The sequence below is a fragment of the Mycena indigotica genome (assembly GCF_014461135.1).
Source record: "Mycena indigotica strain 171206Taipei chromosome Unknown Mind.scaff0013, whole genome shotgun sequence".
NCBI lineage: Eukaryota > Fungi > Basidiomycota > Agaricomycetes > Agaricales > Mycenaceae > Mycena > Mycena indigotica.
The window spans coordinates 2,508,957-2,527,717 of NW_023503012.1; the positions used below are offsets into that span (position 1 = coordinate 2,508,957).

General features: G+C 54.5%; 3 protein-coding genes across 3 annotated transcripts; 1 reads left to right on the top strand and 2 right to left on the bottom strand.

Annotated features, from left to right (window-relative positions):
• Positions 1–6,881: 6,881 nt before the first annotated feature.
• Positions 6,882–7,747, top strand: MIND_01288900 (uncharacterized protein; the record flags this gene model as incomplete). The annotated part of the gene is made up of 4 exons (XM_037369354.1): positions 6,882–6,915; positions 6,977–7,283; positions 7,341–7,491; positions 7,541–7,747. The coding sequence occupies 4 exons, from the start codon at positions 6,882–6,884 to the stop codon at positions 7,745–7,747; spliced, it is 699 nt and encodes a 232-aa protein (XP_037214560.1).
• Positions 7,748–8,135: 388 nt separating this feature from the next.
• On the bottom strand, positions 8,136–8,572 carry MIND_01289000 (Cytochrome P450; the record flags this gene model as incomplete). Its single annotated transcript, XM_037369355.1, has 3 exons — positions 8,136–8,235; positions 8,284–8,385; positions 8,439–8,572. The coding sequence occupies 3 exons, from the start codon at positions 8,570–8,572 to the stop codon at positions 8,136–8,138; spliced, it is 336 nt and encodes a 111-aa protein (XP_037214561.1).
• A 45-nt stretch (positions 8,573–8,617) lies between these two features.
• On the bottom strand, positions 8,618–10,185 carry MIND_01289100 (Cytochrome P450; the record flags this gene model as incomplete). Its single annotated transcript, XM_037369356.1, has 9 exons — positions 8,618–8,797; positions 8,847–8,920; positions 8,981–9,234; positions 9,288–9,351; positions 9,404–9,503; positions 9,552–9,649; positions 9,706–9,838; positions 9,907–10,007; positions 10,062–10,185. The coding sequence occupies 9 exons, from the start codon at positions 10,183–10,185 to the stop codon at positions 8,618–8,620; spliced, it is 1,128 nt and encodes a 375-aa protein (XP_037214562.1).
• Between the last annotated feature and the right edge of the window lie 8,576 nt (positions 10,186–18,761).

The window sequence follows — 18,761 nt, forward strand, 5'->3', positions numbered from 1 at the left end:
GAGGACCATTGGGTGGACAGTTACTCGTTTTGTGACAAGCCCATCGTCAAGCCAAAAATGTAGCGGGAGGAGACAGTGCTCGAAGGGATCTTTGTTGGGTAGTTCGGACTGTCAGGCTTTCGGTCAGTTAATATCATTTAGATTGAGAAAAACGAAGCATACATCACATTCATACCAGGCATTGGCGCTATTTGGCTCAGCGATGAATCTCTCGGCAGATATTTCTTCCATGTCCCCGACGCAATAGTATTTCCGCACCGCGTGATACATAGCCGTTGGATGTAGAGTAGGGTCATCCAATAGGTCTGTTGCCCAGGTCCACGGATCGCGATATTCGAATTTGACTTCATATTCCTTCCCCAAGAAGCAAGAGTGGACGGTGTCCGATTGGAACTGCAAGTCAATGATTAGTGAACAAAAAGCACATTTAATCAACCTACCCGTATCCCATACCTCCGTGCTGTCGCAAGGGCATTCTGGAGATCATCATAGCTCTTCAAAGTGACCTGGCTTCCATCGCGAATCCAGACACTATTCGCGCCAGAAGGTAACAGCTTCTTGGCCATGTCGGCGTTCATGCCCGTCTTTACAATGACTTCAGTGACTTCGAAGTCTGCTCGAGTTGTGAGAGGAAACCACGGAGAGCGTCCAAAAGATTGCTCAGCGCTTGCAGCAACTGGATCAGTAGGCGGTGGTGGTGGTGCCCCGAGCGGTACAATGGTCGCTGGCTCTGAGCTGTGGGGGTGTGGGACAGTTTTGATGTAGACAGGTGGAAGGCGGGGTCCGATAAAAGTGGTAGGAGATGGATCGTCCAGGAGCTGAGGTTGGAATAGCTCTAGTGGAGGTACCTCCGGCTTTCCAAGTCAAGTCGAATTCAAGTAGCAATGAGTAACACACCTGTGAAGCCTCCGCAGATAACGTCTCAATATCTTGCATTCTCTGATCTGCCGTCTCCCCTCGTATGTCTTGTTCATTCAGTTTCTTCAGCCTTCGCTGTTTGCATAGCAGGTAACGTTGATGACAGAATTCGACATGAGAGTCGAATCGTTGGGGGTTACGGTGTGATTTGCACCATTTGCAGTATGGACGAGTAAGACCACCCCGCTCACAGGCCTTGACTCTTTTCTGTCTGGTACGAGTCATGATGCATTGGTCGAAAGAAGAGATAAGTCTGTGGAGATGTGCATGTGACTACTCAATACGGTCCAAGCCACCTTGCAACTTCCCTCTCACCCTCACTTTTCATTGTCGGAATGGTCGCTGCGTCGCATTCACCTGCTCCGAGCCTACTCTGGTATTCAATCCTCACACGCAACGGCTTACACTCATTTGCGAATCACAAAAACAGCTCCACCCGCTAAAATTGTCACCAACTCTTTCACTCTTCACCCACTCTTTCACTCGTCACCCCACCACCTCTCTCAACGCGCACCAACAGCGGCAATGTCCAGCCATAACAGTGATGATGATGAACCAGGAATAATGGATGTGGGTGGGATGAGCGAGGACGAGCTGCGGGCAGTATGCACTTTACTTCAATTAAACCTTTTGCTCTTGGCTCACGATAGTCATAGAACCTCTACCGCATGATAGCTGAGCAGGAAAAAGCTCAACGTCACCAGCGAAAGGAACTGGGCGATGTCAGCAACATTCCCGACCGCTCGACAGCCACGAAACGGGCACGAGCTGACTCGGACGCACTGTCACCACTGTGCAAGCGTCCACGCACTCACCCGCATGACTCCTCTCCACTTGATGAAGAGGGAGAGAGCCCTCGGAATAATGACAACTCGTCCGACAGCGAATCTGGGCCGAATTCGGATGCACTAGCAGCGGAGAACAAGGGCTTCATGCGTGCTGCGCAGGAGTTTCTCTACACGAAGGGGCTCTGGGTTGAGGGGAAGAGGAAAATATTTGCCATCCCGCTTGACAAGGACTTCGACGTCAAGCAGCGCTTCAAAGACCGCGAGACCAAGCAGCAAGCCCAGCTTCACGAAATTGTTGATATACTTCCTGAGAAGTATGACCTCAGCGATAGACAGACACAAGACACCGTCTCGAAGCTGGTGCGTGGTTTATTTTCCTAGTGTTTTTTACTACTAATGTGTTCAATACAGTTCATGGATGCAATCGGCGACCAACGACCCAATCTCAGCACTCGTGTTCGACGACAGGCTGGCGCAGACATCTTCAACTGCCCTGCCTCTGACCTTCGCACACAGCAAGCACGAGATAAATTTCAAGAAAAGATCGGCTGGCTCACAGGTAACGATAACGACGGTGCTCGTTACAGCAGCCTCGACATCCCAATCCTACATGAAGACGAATCTAGTGAATTCAATCTCAAGACATTCCTTCTTCACCCGTGCCTCTTTTGTGTCTGTCTCATCTTTATCTTTGGTTTGGCTGATCCTTTTTTACAGCTCTACGCCGCATTGATTCATGGTCCATCGACTGCAGGAGTGATGACCGACCAATACAAGTTAGCCCACACCAATAATCCTCGCGAAGCACCTGTCGTCGTCGTTCCACCACCATCCAATGATGATATGGCGTCCATTCTTGATCTTCAAGAAATCACTGCTGGTGGTATTGCACTCTCTGCTGTCATGGTGAATAACATTCATTATGCCCGACACTACACTAATGTGCTTTTGCGGGCAATCTGGGCTCTGTCTGCTGACGAGCAATTCTCCGAAATAGGGCGCCAGACTGGAATCAATTACGGCGACCGCTTCGAAGAATACCTTGAGATTCTCGTCACTGGCCTGCGCAACAGAAGCCCTAGCATTCTCAACATCTTCAAAGTATGGAACGAGACTATCTTCCCTCGCTCAACATGTGGGCATCGTGGTCAGGCCAAGAGTACGGGAAACCAAGCGGCTCTCGCGGCGCTGATGGAGGAAGTGGCCAGAGTCGGAGGATGCCGATTAAGTATAAGTAATCACAATGTTACCCTTTAGCATATATCGACGTTGTTCAATCTAATAGTCACTCCACACAGCATCGATGAAGTCATATGACGCTCCACTGGAGCATCATATATGGAGCTTAAGCACTATAAATTATATAGTCGCGTAGTGTACTGGTAGTTCTCTGTATCTTTAATTCTCTTGTAAGTGTTCAAATACCACTGTGATCTCAGCTCTGACCTCTGATAGCTAATGAACTACTTCTGCAATTGAAAGAGTGTGAGTGCTAGAAGCAAGTACAAAAAATGAAGATTTTTTTGTATAATTCCTATTTCTAGGTGAAATCCTGATATGACCTTATAACCTAGACAAGCTCTGATAAGGTCCCAAAAGGATGGTCAGGGCAAATTGGATCGCATTGGGAGGTTTTGCAGCTGATATGCACACGAAAATCTGATGATCTTATATTGCCTGATTGGGCCCTACTGGTGCCGATAACCTATTTCTCAGTTTTCCGACATTCTAAGTTGAAGTAGCTCTTAAGAAAGTTGTACCTCAGAAAGAAAGTTGTACTTGAAAAAAGTGGTACTCAAAATGAAAAACCAAGTTGCATCTAAGAAAGTTGAAGATGCTGCTGGAAAAGTTGTCTGCTCATTATAAGTTGTCAATAGTCAGAAAAGTTGGACTTGGTAAAGTTGAACATGTCTTTGGGGGGTTGTCATCAAGTATAAACATGTCACCAGCCAGAGTAAAACATGTTGCCAGAAAAGTTGTCTTTGGGGTTGACTTGTACATGTCCACAGGGTGAAAAGGTGTATCTAATTTTTAAAGTTGTATGTGAAAATTGTAAAAAAGGCAAGTTGTATCTCCAAAAAGTTGTATTCATTTCAAAACATGTATGAAATACTTTTTTTACAGTATGTCCCCCATAAGTATGTCCCCCATACACTAGTCAGACTAAAATATATCATTATATATGTCACCAGAAAAGTTGTCTTTGAGGTTGACTTGTACATAGGGTGAAAGGTAACAAAAATTGTATCTAATTTGCAAAGTTGTATTTTAAAAACCTTAAAAAAGACAAGTTGTACCTCCAAAAAGTTGTATCCAGTTTAAGACATGTATCAAAGACTTTTTTTACAGTATGTTCCCCATACAAGTTATTGCGCCTTCCAGTGAGAATGCGAGTATTGGGAGACGCCAAACTTAATCGGTCGGGTCGCTCTCATATCGCGGGCAGTTCTATTTAGTGATGCAAAAAGTAAGGACTAGGACTAGCAGTATGTGCATGTAAATGATGTAATCGTGAACATTGAGTAATAGTAAGTATTGCAGTCGGTCAACGACTCGGAGAGGAGGATTGGCAATGGAGAGCCTGAGGTTACTGGATGATCGAGAGGCGGTGCTAGGCAGCGTGAACAGCCTCGGGGAATGTGCAATGCAGATACAAGAAAGAACAAATCGACTAGAGCAGCACTGGCACAGTTTCAACTGTCCAGCGGCGCAATTAGGCCGCTTCGACGACGACGACCCTGTGCGGCAGCCTGAAGGGCTTGAAGGTGTCTAGCAGGGCGGATCTGGCCAGGACAAGAGCGTCCGGCGCGCCGGGAGCCAAGTGGAGGCGAACGATGAGGGCGGGGACGAGGGGTACCTGCTGTTGTGCCCAGGAGATGAAGGGCACCAGAAACGGCGCGAGCGCGCCGGCGAAGAGGTTGTGTATGTCGGGATCCCCGGACAGCTCCGGCCCGAGCCTTTCCGATCCAAACGCGAGCGTGACGTCGAGGAGGACGTGGCGCATGGGACTGGGGGGTGTGATGCACGCGAGCACACTGCGGACCCACTCGACCGCCAGCTGCACGGTCCTCAGGTCGGTCAAAAGTGCGAACTGGAGTCGGAGCGTCCGTAGGTTGGGCAGGCGGCCGATAGCGAGGGAGGTGACGCGGGGAGGCATAAGGTCCGGGATCCCAAGGTCGATGGGCATGAGATGCTGGTCAAGGACGATGTGCAGGTGCTCCAGCGCGGTCGCACGCTCCATGAACACGGACTGCGCGAATGTCTCGTCCCATACGAGGCGGACGATGATGTGGAGTTGACGGAGAACGGGGACATTGATGAAGTCAGGGATCCACGGCGGGAAGTCGGCGAGAGGGCCATCCAGCACGAGTGTCTCGAGCGGAAGCTTGCGCCTTTGTAAATTGGCAGGTATCTCGAGCTGCGGGGGGTCAAGCCGCCCGTTGATTGCCAGGTCCGGGATGTTGACAAACAGATGTTGGATGTGCAGACGCTCCCAGGGCTCTGGAATCAGCTGGAGCAGCTCGACGAGTTTGGCGAGCGGCAGATATCGGAGCACCAGCGTCCGCATAGTGGGTAGCGTAAGCCGGCTCGCCAGCGCGGTCTTGGTCGCCAGATGGACGAGGTCTGCCCAGGCATTGGGAAACATCTGGAACACCTCGCAGTCGATTACAAGCGTAGTAAGATGGTTGAAGCGAGAGATGAGGGCCGCGGGCTCTGGGGAATTGATCCACGTGACGACATGGCGCTCAGGGTCGCCACGCAATGTGAGACAGCGGACGTAGGGCGGGAGATGTGCGGCAGATGAAAAGATGCTGTCCAGTTGCGCGATGGTGGGGTATGAACTCATCGGTGGCTTAAGGGGCGCCATGATCTGCAGCGAGGAGAAGAGGTTGCGCTGAGCGGCGGGACGAAGCTTATTCGCGGCAAGCGCGCAGGATTTCAATGTCGCGCTGTCGTCGACATGGTCGACGATGAGGTCGACGAGCTCCTGCGAAAGGGCGTCTGCAAAGTGTGAGCCACCCAGGAAAGGCCGTATCGATGGCAGACGCACCAAATTCCATACTCCTGGTGATGGTCGGGAGCAACAAGGTCGTTTGCTAAATAAGAAATCGATTTAATGCTCTTGCCGGCATCACCTCTGGAACGGTGGCGTGCTGTCGAGTCGTGGCCGCTCTGAAGCTTCTGCGGGCGGCGAGTGACAGAGTCACTGCAGCTTCTTGCCGGCAAGCGCGCAGGCTTTCAATGTCACGCTGTCCGTGACATGGTCCACGGCAATGCGATCGACGGCAGAGCATCTGCATACTGTGAGCGACGCGGGAGGGGCCGTATCGATGCCATGGAACAACCAAAAGCTCCTGCAACTGAGCATCTACACACTGTGAGCGACGCGGAAAGCTCAGTATCGATGGCAGACGCACCAAATGGCAAAATGGCATACTCCTATGGTCGGGAACAACCAAGCCGTTCCCAAAAAGGAAATCGATTTTCTTCTCTTGCCGGCACCACCTCCAAAGCGGTGGCGTGCTGTGGACTCGTGGCCGCTCTACAGCCTCTGTGGGCGGGTGATTTCCGCGTCACATCGTCCTCAGCTCGACAGCGAAAATGTGGTTCTAGCCGGCTCTACTAGGAGAGCAATCCGCGGAGGAGAGCGCAGACGGCCTGGTTTCCGTTGACCCAAGCAATACGCTACCGCAACAGATATCGGTTTAGACCTGGTATGTGTCGCATATCTCTGAGTTCTACTACCGTGTGGGCTGACTGGACAACGCGTAGCTGGCTGAATGGACAAAATACCGGGGGTCCGGGTCTCCGGGAGCAGAACCGGAGGTCCGGAGCAGTGTAAACGGGGGGACAAGGTGCGTTCCCAGTCTGCTCAGTCTTGAGTCTTCCCCCCCTCATCTTCCGCCCACAGTTCTCCATTTACACCGAAAAAAGTTAATGCTATTTTTCCCCGGGTGGCAGTTGTTACGCACGCTCTGGCCGGTGACGTTACCACCCACGTTTTCGTCTTGACCACCATCTCCTCAGCTTCAAGCTCCACCGGGCTACTGTTGGATTTGGCTGCCTCACAGTGACAGACCTTACGAAGACAACTACTCGCGCTCGCCCTTGCCTTTTCCTCCCCCAGAATCTCCTCCATCCTCCGAGTCGTTCCAGCAACCACAACTTGACAAAATGCCCGAAGCGAAGACGATTTCCTTTGAACGATGTGCGTCTACCTCTCTTCTCTTCGCCGTCATTATCAGTGAATACCACAAATTACTAATTAGTCTCCTCGGCCGATGCCGACCTGACGTTTTGCGCGTCAGACAACGTGCTCTTCAAGGTCCACCGCAAGAACCTGGAGGTGCACTCGGAGGTGTTCGGCGACATGTTCGAGGCCGCGACGAAGAAGAGCGAGGAGACGATCGGCTTATCGGAGCCATCGGCCGTGCTGGAGGTGTTGTTCCAGTACATGTACCGCCAGCCGCAGCCCAGCCTCGACGCGCTGCCGTTCTCGGTCTGTGCCGGCGTTGCAGAGGCGGCTGAGAAATACCTCGTTTACTCTGCGATGACGGCGCTGCATGCTCATATGCGGTATGCCAATCGACAACTCCCGGATCGACATCTTTCTAACGTGTTCAATTACAATAGTGCGAATATCACGCGCCATCCGTTGGTCGTGCTGAATTTTGCTGTACCACACGACTTCGCTACTCTTGCAAACGACGCTGCGCGGCACTGCTTGCAGTTTCCGCTGGAAAAGGCCGTTGGAATCTTGCGACCGGACGTGTTTGCGCGATGGGTAACGTTTCACACTTATATTCCTCTTATTTTCTGACGTCAACTTACAGGCCGTGTTTTACGACAAGTGGCACAGGGAAGCTAGCCGCGTCCTGACGATTCCGAATGTCCGCAAATGGCCCAAATATGGGGAGCTTGAAAACTTCCTACGGCGGAACCCGCACAGGTGCTTCACTGAGGTCGACAAGTGGAACCTGCTACGCGATGAAACTGACCAGCTCCACGAAATGCAGTTTGTTAACGATGTGTTCATGTAACACGGATCTGGTCTATGAACATCGAATGACCAAACTTGAAACTGTCTAACGCTTTACTTGAAATCATAGATTTTAGCCCCCGAACTTGAAGTATTCTGATATCTGGGGCCCTCAGGCTCAGGCTAGTAACAAAATAATAATATTTCATATTTGTGTCGACACATCTGAAGCTTCCCTTTTCACTCTCAACAAAGCACACTTCCGCCCGGTCGAGTCCGTCGGCATGAGAAATGTCCCTAGTCGCGCGTGAACGACGCCATCAGCAGCGGGCATGAAAGCGAAGTTGCAGATCAGCTCTGCGGCGATGATGTGCATTTCCTGTATCCTGTTGTGCTGTGTTCAAAACCCGGTAACGCCCACAAGTGAGGATACTCACGCAAATCTCCATCTACAGTGTGCATAAGTAGGGCAAGTTAGCATTTGGGCTGTAGACAAGAGACTGGGCGACTGACCCGAGACAGACATGCGGGCCGGCGGCGAAGCTCAGCCTACCTGCCCTCAGCTTGCAGTCGCGACAGAAGACGATGGTCACGTACAAATTTGCATATGGGCCCATCCCATCACCCTGCACCACGCGCCCCTCGATCCAGCGATACGGGTCAAACTTGTCGGCGTCTGCTCCCCAGCGTGATTCAAGCCTATATGTATGTAGCATAATCAAATGGCTATGGTGACCATGAATTCAACTCGCCGTTGGAAGGAGCCGATCGACAGCACCAGCAGCTGCCCCTTGCACCCCTCGATATGGTCCACCGTGCTGCCGCTCGTCGTCGTGATAGGCTGGGAAAGCGGTATGACAGCGTCCTGGTCGGCCATCCGATGCATAATTGGGAGGGCCGGATACAGACGGAGTGTTTCCTGCGATGACAGTCACTTGAAAAGCAGGTATTTAGTAAGGGCCATGTAACTGGCCTTGATAGCCGCATTGAGCAACGGGTACTGCTCGAACGGAACTTGCTTGGCGCGCAGCTCAAGCGCCTCCGTGCGCAGAGCGTCCTGTAGCGCTGGTTTGCGGGCGAGCTCGGTGAATAGCCACGACAGCGCGATCGCCTAGATTGAACGATCAGCTTGAGGTAATGCCGTCTGGGCTAGCCCATACGCTCGTCTCCTGCCCCGCAATGAACAGCGTGGATGTTTGCTGTACAAGATTCTCTACCGTCAGATTTCCGAGTCCTGCAACAGTGCTCAGCCAACTTGATTATTCATAGTAATTATCATGATGAGAATACATACCTTGCTTGTTGTCAGAGAGAAGCGCGCCATAGAGGGTTTCTAGCGCGTTCGAGTCGTCGAGTCCCCTCTCCATATAGCTATCCACTGCTTGCCAACCAAGCCGCTCGGTATAGCGGACTTGGTCCCTGATGCGCTTAAAGACCTCCCCGATGGCCAACTTGGGCATGGCGCGCAGCAGCCAGCCGGGCAGAAGCTCGAGGTTCAGTATTTCGTCCACGATGAGCTGCGCGGGCCTGCGCGTGGCGGATTCTTCGCTGTTATGGTAGTAGTGAGTAGAGCATTCGAGCATTGTATGTGTTTGACCCACACAATTTGGCGATTGGTTTCAACGACCTCCGGCGGGACTTCTTCCAGTGGTACTCCTAAAGCAGCTGTACTATGTGAGTCTCGGCTGATCAATATCGACTGACGGCTTCAATTCACCTTCACTAATGCTTGCCAGTGCCGCTTTGGTCAACAAAGGGACGATATCAACGACTCCATGTTTGTTCTCGTCCATACATGCGGCCAAACGATCCACAAGCTACACCCTAGTTTAAACAGACTATTCGTTTCGTTGACTGTTGCGTACCTTCTGTGCAACGCGCTCAAATATCACTCCGTAGTTCCGGATAGCTGCTGGGGAAAAGCCGACGTTGAGCGCCGAACGCAGCTCCCGGTGCTCCCGTCCTGAATAAATGGAGTCAGTCAACCTATTGGCACAGCGCATTAAAAAATACAAGTACCCATTTTGCCGCTGACGCCGCCCTCGCTGAGCAACCAGACGATAAGTGTCCCATACGCAGGCGTATTCACGAATGCGGCGCTGTTATAGATGTATTGGAGTGCTTTGGGGTCCGAAATGGCCAGTCTATCGCGCTGGAGAAAATGCAAAGTCAACGCGTTGCAATTGGAGCGATTCAAAGATATAATGATTGATAACTTACACCAAACCCGCCCTTGAACCGGTAGACAAGCCCATATGCCTTGCGACAAGCGGATTCAAAGTCGCCGTAGATTTGCGGGATTTGAAGCTCCACGAGATTGCCTAGTGGTGAGAGTGAGTGCTCCCGACGACAAGTAACGTGAAGCAAAAGCGCACCAAGGAGCCATGAGCTGGGAAGTGGGCCTTGGATATGCTGTATTGCGCGCCGCCGACGGGCCTCGTTGAAAAGGGCGCGAGTAAGGTAGGCGGAGAGCAGAAGGAAGACGATTGCAGATAACATGTGAGGGTGGGCGACTACATGCTCCCACGTCGAGCCATTCGTTTATACTTAGTAGACCCGGGACCGCGAGAACACACCTGCATGGCATGAGTTGCCGAAGACAGAAGAAGCGGTCTTGTGGCTCTTGTCCGTCCTCCCTCCACTCGGGAGCGAAACTCGTTCGCGGACGTGAAAGACGACATTGAGTGGCGTAACAATAGAAAGCTATCGGCGCTGCTTCTATCTCTCTCATGGAGACGTTCAAGTTCTTTGGATTAAATCGGCCCATCGAAAGTTGTTTGCTGGCTTTGGGTCATTCAGGAGCATGAGATTTGAGGGGGACATTGTGTCTGCAGAGTCAATTGTGAGAGTCAATCGTCGTCAGCTGCAAGAGAGAAGTGCTGACTCATCAGCATGACAGCTTCTTCTTCTTCTTGACGACAACCACCACCTGGAACGTCCCCAGCCCACAAACACTTTTTGGACCCTCAGGAAATCGTGCCACAACGTATTAAACCTCTCTGTTTACTGTCTTCCAATCCTTTTTCATCCATTTATAGCCGGTGCCGATGCTTTGCGGCCGTACTCAAGCGTAGACCATTCCCAACGAATTCAGCGACTCTCATGATGGTGTAAGGGCAACCCCGGAGGCCTGAGATCAAGGTCCTAGCAGGGGAGGATCCAAAGCGTGAACATTGGTAAGCGAATACAAATGAAGCTGACCTAGCAGGGGAGGATCCAAAGAGAAGAAACTCTAAGGGTCCGCCTGCTAGGTAGCTGACTATATACTGCTTGTCCGTAGCTGCCGCTGTCGGGCACAGAAGGCTTGGGCGGCGTCGCAGGCGAGGTCCCAGGGCGACCGTCGGGAGGGCGTTGACGGATCGGTGATTGTGCGGGCGAGATGGAGGGCCGGACCGGAGACGGAATCGGAGTCGGACCGGAATCGGAGGCGTCTCCGAGGGGCCGAAAGGGAGGTCCCCTGACATCACCCCCCTTTGAATGCGGCGTCCCGACGCATAGACCGGAACGGAATCGAGTCGAAGGTCGCGGAGGCGATGTGTCGTGGCTTGCCAGGGTACTTACGATAGAACTCCGCAATTTTCTCCGGGGCGAAGACGCGGTCGAAGCGGACCCATTGGTCGTGCGATGCGTCGTAGCCTTTCCATCTGACGAAGTAGTTCAGCCGCTTATACCTCACCCTTGCGTCCAGGATTTCCTCTACTTCCCACTCCGGGACTCCGTCCTCGAGGTCCGGAGGGGCTGGTCGTAGCCGGGGCGTCCGTCGAAGGGGTCGTCCTGGGCGAGCTCGAGCTTGACGACGGGGAAGACCGGGTGGAGCTTGAGTAGCGCGGAGGGAGGTCAAGCTTGTAGGCACCTTTGCTGATCTCCGCGACTATCTTGAACGGTCCAAGGCGGCGATGGGAGAACTTTTCCGAGGGGCGAGTCGTCCTGATGTCAGAGGCATCCAGCCAAACACGGTCGCCAACCTTAAACTCCGGAGACGGAGTCCGTCTCCGGTCGTAGTAGCGCTTGTACTCCTCTTTGGCCTTAGTGAGGCGGCCTTGGCTTCAGCAACACCAGTGGCGATCCGGTCGCGGAACTCGTTCACTGACTCCATGGCGGAACGGACTCCGGGTTCGAAGCCCATGCGCGGGAGCCGTCCCGTGTCCGTCATGAAGGGGACCTGCTGCGTGGAGGAGTGAACATGGTTGTTGTAGGCGAACTCCGCGGCCGGAATCAGCTCATCCCAGTCGTCCTGCTGGTAGTTGGTGAAGATCCGCAAGTACTGCTCCAGCTCCTGGTTGACGCGCTCTGTCTGACCGTCTGTCTGCGGGTGGTACGCGGTGGACGTGGCGGGCTTGATGCCGATTAGACGCCAAAGTTCTCGGGTGAAGTCTGCGATGAACTGCGAGCCGCGGTCGGAGACGTACTTCTCCGGAGTCCCATGGTGCCGCCAGACATTCCGGTAGTAGAGGCGGGCTGCCCCTACTGCATCGACCGTCGTATGACACTCCGAGAAGTGGGCGCGCTTTCCGAGGGTGTCAACGACGACCAATGATCGCGTCGTACCCATGGGCTTCGGGAAGCTCCACGATGAAGTCGACGGAGACGGTATGCCAGCGTTCCCGGAGGCGTTTCCGTGGGGTGCAGTTCTCCGTGGGGCAGTCTCCGGAGTGCCTTGGTGCGACAGCACAAGTCACAGGTCGCAACATACCGGCCGATATGGCGAGACATCTGAGGCCACCAGTAGTTCCGGGAGACCAACTCCAGGGTCTTGAAACGACCTGCGTGTCCGGCGACTCGGGTGTCATGGCAGAGCTCGATGATGCGTCTCCGGAGGTCCTTGTCTTTTGGTACGACGATCTTTCCTCGGAAATGGAGAAGACCGCCGGAGACGGCCCACTCGTCAGAACGTGAGGAGCGGGGGCCTCGAGCTTGACCTTGAACCTTAAGAAGTTGCCGGGCCGCTAGTGCGACGGGCTCCTCCAGGTCAGGCTCACCGGAGAGGGCATCACGGATGTCACGGAGGAGTTCAGAGCCGGGACCGGAGACGGAAACGCCCTCGAGTGCGCGGACGTGGAAGAGTTCAGGCCGCAGAAGGACGACGCCGGAGTTGTCGGAATCGACTCCGTGGTCGGGTCTCCGGGAGAGGGCGTCAGGCCGACCCATATCGCGGCCAGGCTTGTGGTGCAGCGTGAAGTCGAACCGGGAGAGGTACAGAGACCACCGGGCCTGTCTCCGGTTGAGGTGTTGCGTCTTCCTGAAGTACTCCAAATTCTTATGGTCAGTCCAAATCTCGACAGGGTGCGCGGCGCCCTCGAGGAAGTGTCTATACTCCTCGAGTGCGCGGATGATCGCGAGCATCTCCTTGTCGTGGATTTCGTAGTTGCGCTGGACATCATTTAAGCTTTTGGAATAGAATGCTACAGGGTGCCACTTCCCGTCCGGGGCGGATTGTGAAAGAACCGCCCCCGCCGCATAATCAGAGCTGTCCGCCTCGAGTCGGAAAGGCCGTGTGTCGTCCGGAATCGCCAGGACCGGTTCCGAGGTGACCGCGTCCTTGATCGCTTGGAACGCGGAGGCCTCCGCGTCGCCCCAAGTCCATTGCTGGTCCTTCTTGGTGAGCACGAAAAGAGGCGCGCAAGGGTCGAGAAGTCCCGAATGAACCTGCGGTAGAAGTTAGCGAACCCGAGGAACTGCTGAATGTCCTTCTTGTTTTCCGGAGTCGGCCAAGCGGAGACGCCTGCGACCTTGACGGGGTCCATTTCGACGTGGTTGTGGGAGATGATGACTCCGAGGTACTCGATTGACGATTTTTCAAAGTCGCACTTCTCCGCTCGGAGGTACAACTTGTGCTCTCGGAGTCGCCGCAAGACCTCCTGAACAATCTGCCGGTGTTTCCGGAGGTCGGAATGGGCGATCAAGATGTCGTCAAGGTAGATCATGACGTCTCCGGAGAGGATGAGGTCCTGAAAAATGTCATTCATCATCGTTTGGAACGTCGCGGGAGAGTTTGTCAGGCCGAAATACATCACCAAGGGCTCGAACAGGCCTCGGTTAGTCCGGAAAGCCGCTTTCCACTCGTCACCTTCCTTGATCCGGACGTTGTTGAAGCCCCAACGGACGCCGAGTTTGGTGAAGTAACGAGCGCCTTTGAGCCGGTTGATGAGGTCGTTGATCAGCGGAAGGGGGTACCGGTTTTTGACAGTCATCGCGTTGAGAGCACGGTAGTCCTGGACGAAGCGGAGTCCGCCATCCTTCTTCTTGACGAAGAAGACCGGAGACGCCATCGGAGACTTGGAGGGGCGAATCCGGCCCGTCGAAAGCCCTTCCTCGATGAACGCGCCGAGCTCGCGTTGCTCGAGGGGCGAGATGGGGTACACCTTGCAGTTGGTGGGCTTAGCGTCGGGGACGAGTTCAATGGCGTGGTCCCAGGCTCTCCGCTCCGGTAGCGTGTCGAAGGACTCCTTGTTGAAGACGTCCTGGAACTCCTTAGCCCAGTCCGGGATCTCGGAGGGCGGAGGGGCGGAGTTCCTGGCGAAGGCTTCGGCCAGGCGTTGCGAGACAGTACTGCCAGCGCGTATCTCCTCCGAGGGGCGGAACGAGGTGTAGAAGATGCGGTCACCATCTTCAAGCTGACCATCGTCTTCATCGTCGTCGGAGTCCGGCATCAGATCAGGCAGGGCGGAGTCGTCACCGGAGACGGAATCGTCTCCGTCGTCAGGCCCAGAGAGGTCCATGGCGCAGACTGAGGGGAACGGGCCGGAGCGGAGACGCTTCTGAAGCGACCGGAGTCGCCGCAACTCGGTCCGTTCGACCCGCTCTTCCTCACGGCAGGTCGAGCAATTGCGGGGGCACCGTGTCATCTTGACCTCCTTGGTTTCCCAATTGATCTCTGGGTTATGTTTCCGCAACCAGGAATACCCCAGGATGAGGTCTTGCTTGCCAAGATGGGTGACGGCCAGCTGAACTCGTTCGGCATGGCCCTTGTAGCGCAGGACCAAGTCCGCGATCTGTTTGATGGAGCCAGCGTCATTGGGGGTGCCATCGACATTGAAAACCGGAATCGGCTGATCGAGGGTGCGGACCGGAATGCCATTCCGAGCAACATAGTTCGTGTCAATGAAGTCGGAGGTGGCACCACAGTCGACAAGCCCAGAGAGTGAGAGCTTCAGCGCGCTGGCGGTGGACTCGAGCTCTAACGGGAGGTGGAGGGAGTTCGCCCCAGGGGCAGCGGCAACAGTGTACTGCTTGGGCAGTTTCTTTTCCCAGGCAGTGAGGCGGCGGAGGACGATGACCGGAGTCGCGGGCGGAGTCGGAGACGGAGTCGAGGCGGGGGCAGGAGAGGGTGTGTCTTTCGTTTCGGGCTCATTGTAGGGCAAGGAACTGCATTCATCATACAAAGAGGCAAAACGATTTATAGACGCGAACGAGGGCACACCAGTCACTCGTCGCGGGGGACAAAATCCTCTCCGGCCATCGACTCCGCTGCCGTCTCCGGCAGGGCAGCTGTGTCCGTGTAGCGGGCGATCAACTCCGCTAACATCTCGTCACCGAGTTGTTGGATCACCTCGTCGAGGATGTCCATTGAGCGGACATCGGCGGGGAGGGGGCAATCCCGGGCGAGATGGTTTGGGTCGCCGCACCTGAAGCAGGCGCGACGAGGGGCACCCCGAGCCCTGGTGCGATCCAACTCCATAGGGACGGGAGCTGGAGGCGCCGGAGCGGGGGCGCGGGCCGCGGGTGGCACGACCGGAGCCACCGGGCGGAAAGGGGCCGGAGCCGGGATGCGGTTGACCGGAAACGGAGTCCGAATCAAACCGCCAGGCGTCTTGGGGGCGGCTGACTTGATCAGCTTGGCCCGGACCAGGGCCTCGTATTGACGGAAGGCCCGGGTGCGCCAGCTAAGGTAATCCCGGAGGTCCGGGGGTCGTTCGAGGACGTGATTCCGTTATTGATCAGGGGGTCAAGTCCGTGGCGGAACTTGGTCACCTTGACCAGCGCGTCTTCGAATCCGGCGAGGTCCATCAGGTCCTCGAAGTCGTCGGTGTACTGGTAGACATCCTTTGTACCCATGTGATAGGCGGAAGTCTCCAGCTTGGAGAGAGCGTGATCTTGCTCATTCTCCTCGACGAACCGGAGTCGAAACTCGGAAACGAACGAGCCCCAGGACGGAAACGGAAACGGGGCTTTGCTTCCGTGGCGCTCCGCCCATTGCTGAGCGGGTCCTTCTGCCATAAACGACATGGCATAGCGGACAGCCTTTTCCTCGCTCGCCTCTCCGTTGACCACGAAGGCCTCAGGGGCAAGGCGGGCGTAGGTGCGGACCGCGTAGAGGAACGCGCGGCCGCGTTTCCGGTCGCCGTTGAAGGTGAACGGGGGTTTGGTCGCAAGACCAATTTTGAGGCGAGGTTGATGTCGCCAAAAAGGGCTTCGGAGTCGCCCTGGACCGGAGTCGGAGTCGGAATCGACGTCTCCGGCGATGGTGTTTGGGGTCCGCCAGCATTATTAGCGGCGGCAGCGGCAGCGGAAGCCTGGTTGGTGAGTAAAGCAAGGGCCTCAGTTAGGCTATCGATTTTCGCCTCGAGTGAGTCCAGCCGGGCGTCTGCGGTAGGAGTGACTCCGGACGGCATGACGGGTGCGGGGACCACAGGAGTAGAGGAGGAGGGGACAAGTGGCAGGGGCGGTGACGAGGGCGGAACGGACTCGTACTCCGAGCCTGAGTCAGCGCCGAACCTGGCAATCTTGTCCGGTTGATCCCGTAGAGAGTTTCTTCTGCTGTAAGGGCAACCCCGGAGGCCTGAGATCAAGGTCCTAGCAGGGGAGGATCCAAAGCGTGAACATTGGTAAGCGAATACAAATGAAGCTGACCTAGCAGGGGAGGATCCAAAGAGAAGAAACTCTAAGGGTCCGCCTGCTAGGTAGCTGACTATATACTGCTTGTCCGTAGCTGCCGCTGTCGGGCACAGAAGGCTTGGGCGGCGTCGCAGGCGAGGTCCCAGGGCGACCGTCGGGAGGGCGTTGACGGATCGGTGATTGTGCGGGCGAGATGGAGGGCCGGACCGGAGACGGAATCGGAGTCGGACCGGAATCGGAGGCGTCTCCGAGGGGCCGAAAGGGAGGTTCCCCTGACAGATGGCCGCGACTTCACCTAGCGCTGCGGTATATCCAATTCGGCACGAATAGCGGCTTACCACAGCGGATACATGAAGGACTGAGGCGTTGGGGAAACGCTTGGCTTGAAGGTGTGTCTTCTCCTCACTCCCCCTTCCACGCTTTCTTTCAGCTTAAAACTATTCGTCAGTACTCACCTCCACTTCTTTAATGTGTCGAGCCACTCTATCTTGCACCGGCGGCCACCATTGTCCTCATTCGTCCTTGTATCTTCCTCCTCCTCCCCCCATCCGCTGTCAAGACACGCTGAAGGCCGGCGACTCGACCCAGTCACCAACGTGGAGGCTATGAATGATGCTAGAAGGATGAGTAAAGACTCCTTAAAGACCGGGACGGTCTCTTCAGCGCTAGCGGGCAGAAACGGGGAAAGGCGAAAGTGATACTGTCTAGTGAGCAGTCCGGGAGCTTGGGACCACATGTGCGTTATCCTCAATCTCCTCCTGGAGCTGTGTGTGTGCTTAGCAACACCAAGAATCGTTTTTTCTCTACCGCTGTTAACTTCATCTCACCGAATGACACTTGTCGGCGTCAAACTCTATTGTGGCTATCTTCAAGCTTCTACACGCCCTCTTCAGACCCTTCGGAAACGTCTGAAACCGTGCAAAGGCAAACGCGAGGCAGATTCGCTGCTGTCGCCACTTTCCTAATTTGGACCGACTTTTTGGTCCGTCGGAAGTTTTTCTTTACCTTGTTATTCTTCTCTCTGACACTTGCCCAGATGCTTTACGACGAATATTTCACCTCGATATCCATGTTTTCAGCCATCCACGACGTGTTTCTTCATTCCCGCCGATGTCCGCCTGTCGATGCATTTTTGTATACCCCCGCCACTATCTATTCCCTTACGCCCTCGAAAATCGAAAACACGGGCCCCATCTTTACCGCATAAAACCCCCCCTCATCCTACCATCGACATCTTCGCTCGCCATAACTGTCGCGTGAACTGCCGTCGAGGCGAATGAAGGCGACTTTCCCCCCCAGCCAACTTGGGACTTGTCGCATCTTCTCCTGCGACTCTATATACGATGAAATGGAACGGGAAGCCACTATATGCGGCACAGAGGCATTCGCAGGCCTCACAATGGTCGTTCTTGGTGGACAAATCGAAGTCGTAAATACGGCAATTCCTCGGCCGTAACTGTTTCTAGGGCTCTTCGCATACGATATCCCCATCGCTGCTTTCTTCGTTCCTTGCAACGGATAAGCACAACGGCAGACGACGCAATTTTCGCCACTTGCCTAATTCGGAAGATGCTTGTCAGTGAACGCGATTCATCTCTTTCTTTTCGTAAACTCAGTCATCCTCGTACAGTTCTCTTATACAACCAGAACTACGCAAGTCCTCCGTCTCGACAAAATCCTTGTCCTCTGACAATAACCATTTTATCGCAATCCAAGTAATCGTGGTCCTGTCGGCGTTTTCATCTCACCCAGCTACCTCCCACACACCCCCCCCCTCCCCTTTTAACCTCGCGATAAACGTTCAAATATATCGACAGAACTTGCTCCCATCGTGTCTCCGTGGCCATTATAGTTTACTCCACTTGCTCCTCAGCACACCTTGAGGGATACGCCGTAGAATTCGCCTTCCCAACGACGTTCGACTTGCTTACCTGGCTCCTGCGGCTTTTTGCGATGCACCGACAATGTGGAGCGCTTTTTTCAAAGCAAATTCCGGGTCGCAGGCTCTGTCCACCCAAATCCCCGCCATCCTTCACCACTTGCACGTTTGTCGACAGATCTATATCCATGGCTTTCCTCATAATAGCGGCCAACTTCTCATCAACTTTATCGCAACGTCCTCCAAATGGTGCTGTCAACGAATTCGCTACTTGCATCATTTACTGAACCTCCTACAGGCTTACCTTTAGGCAAGCCTCGCCATCCTGCCTGGTTCTCCTACTATAACTGCGGGTTGTCTC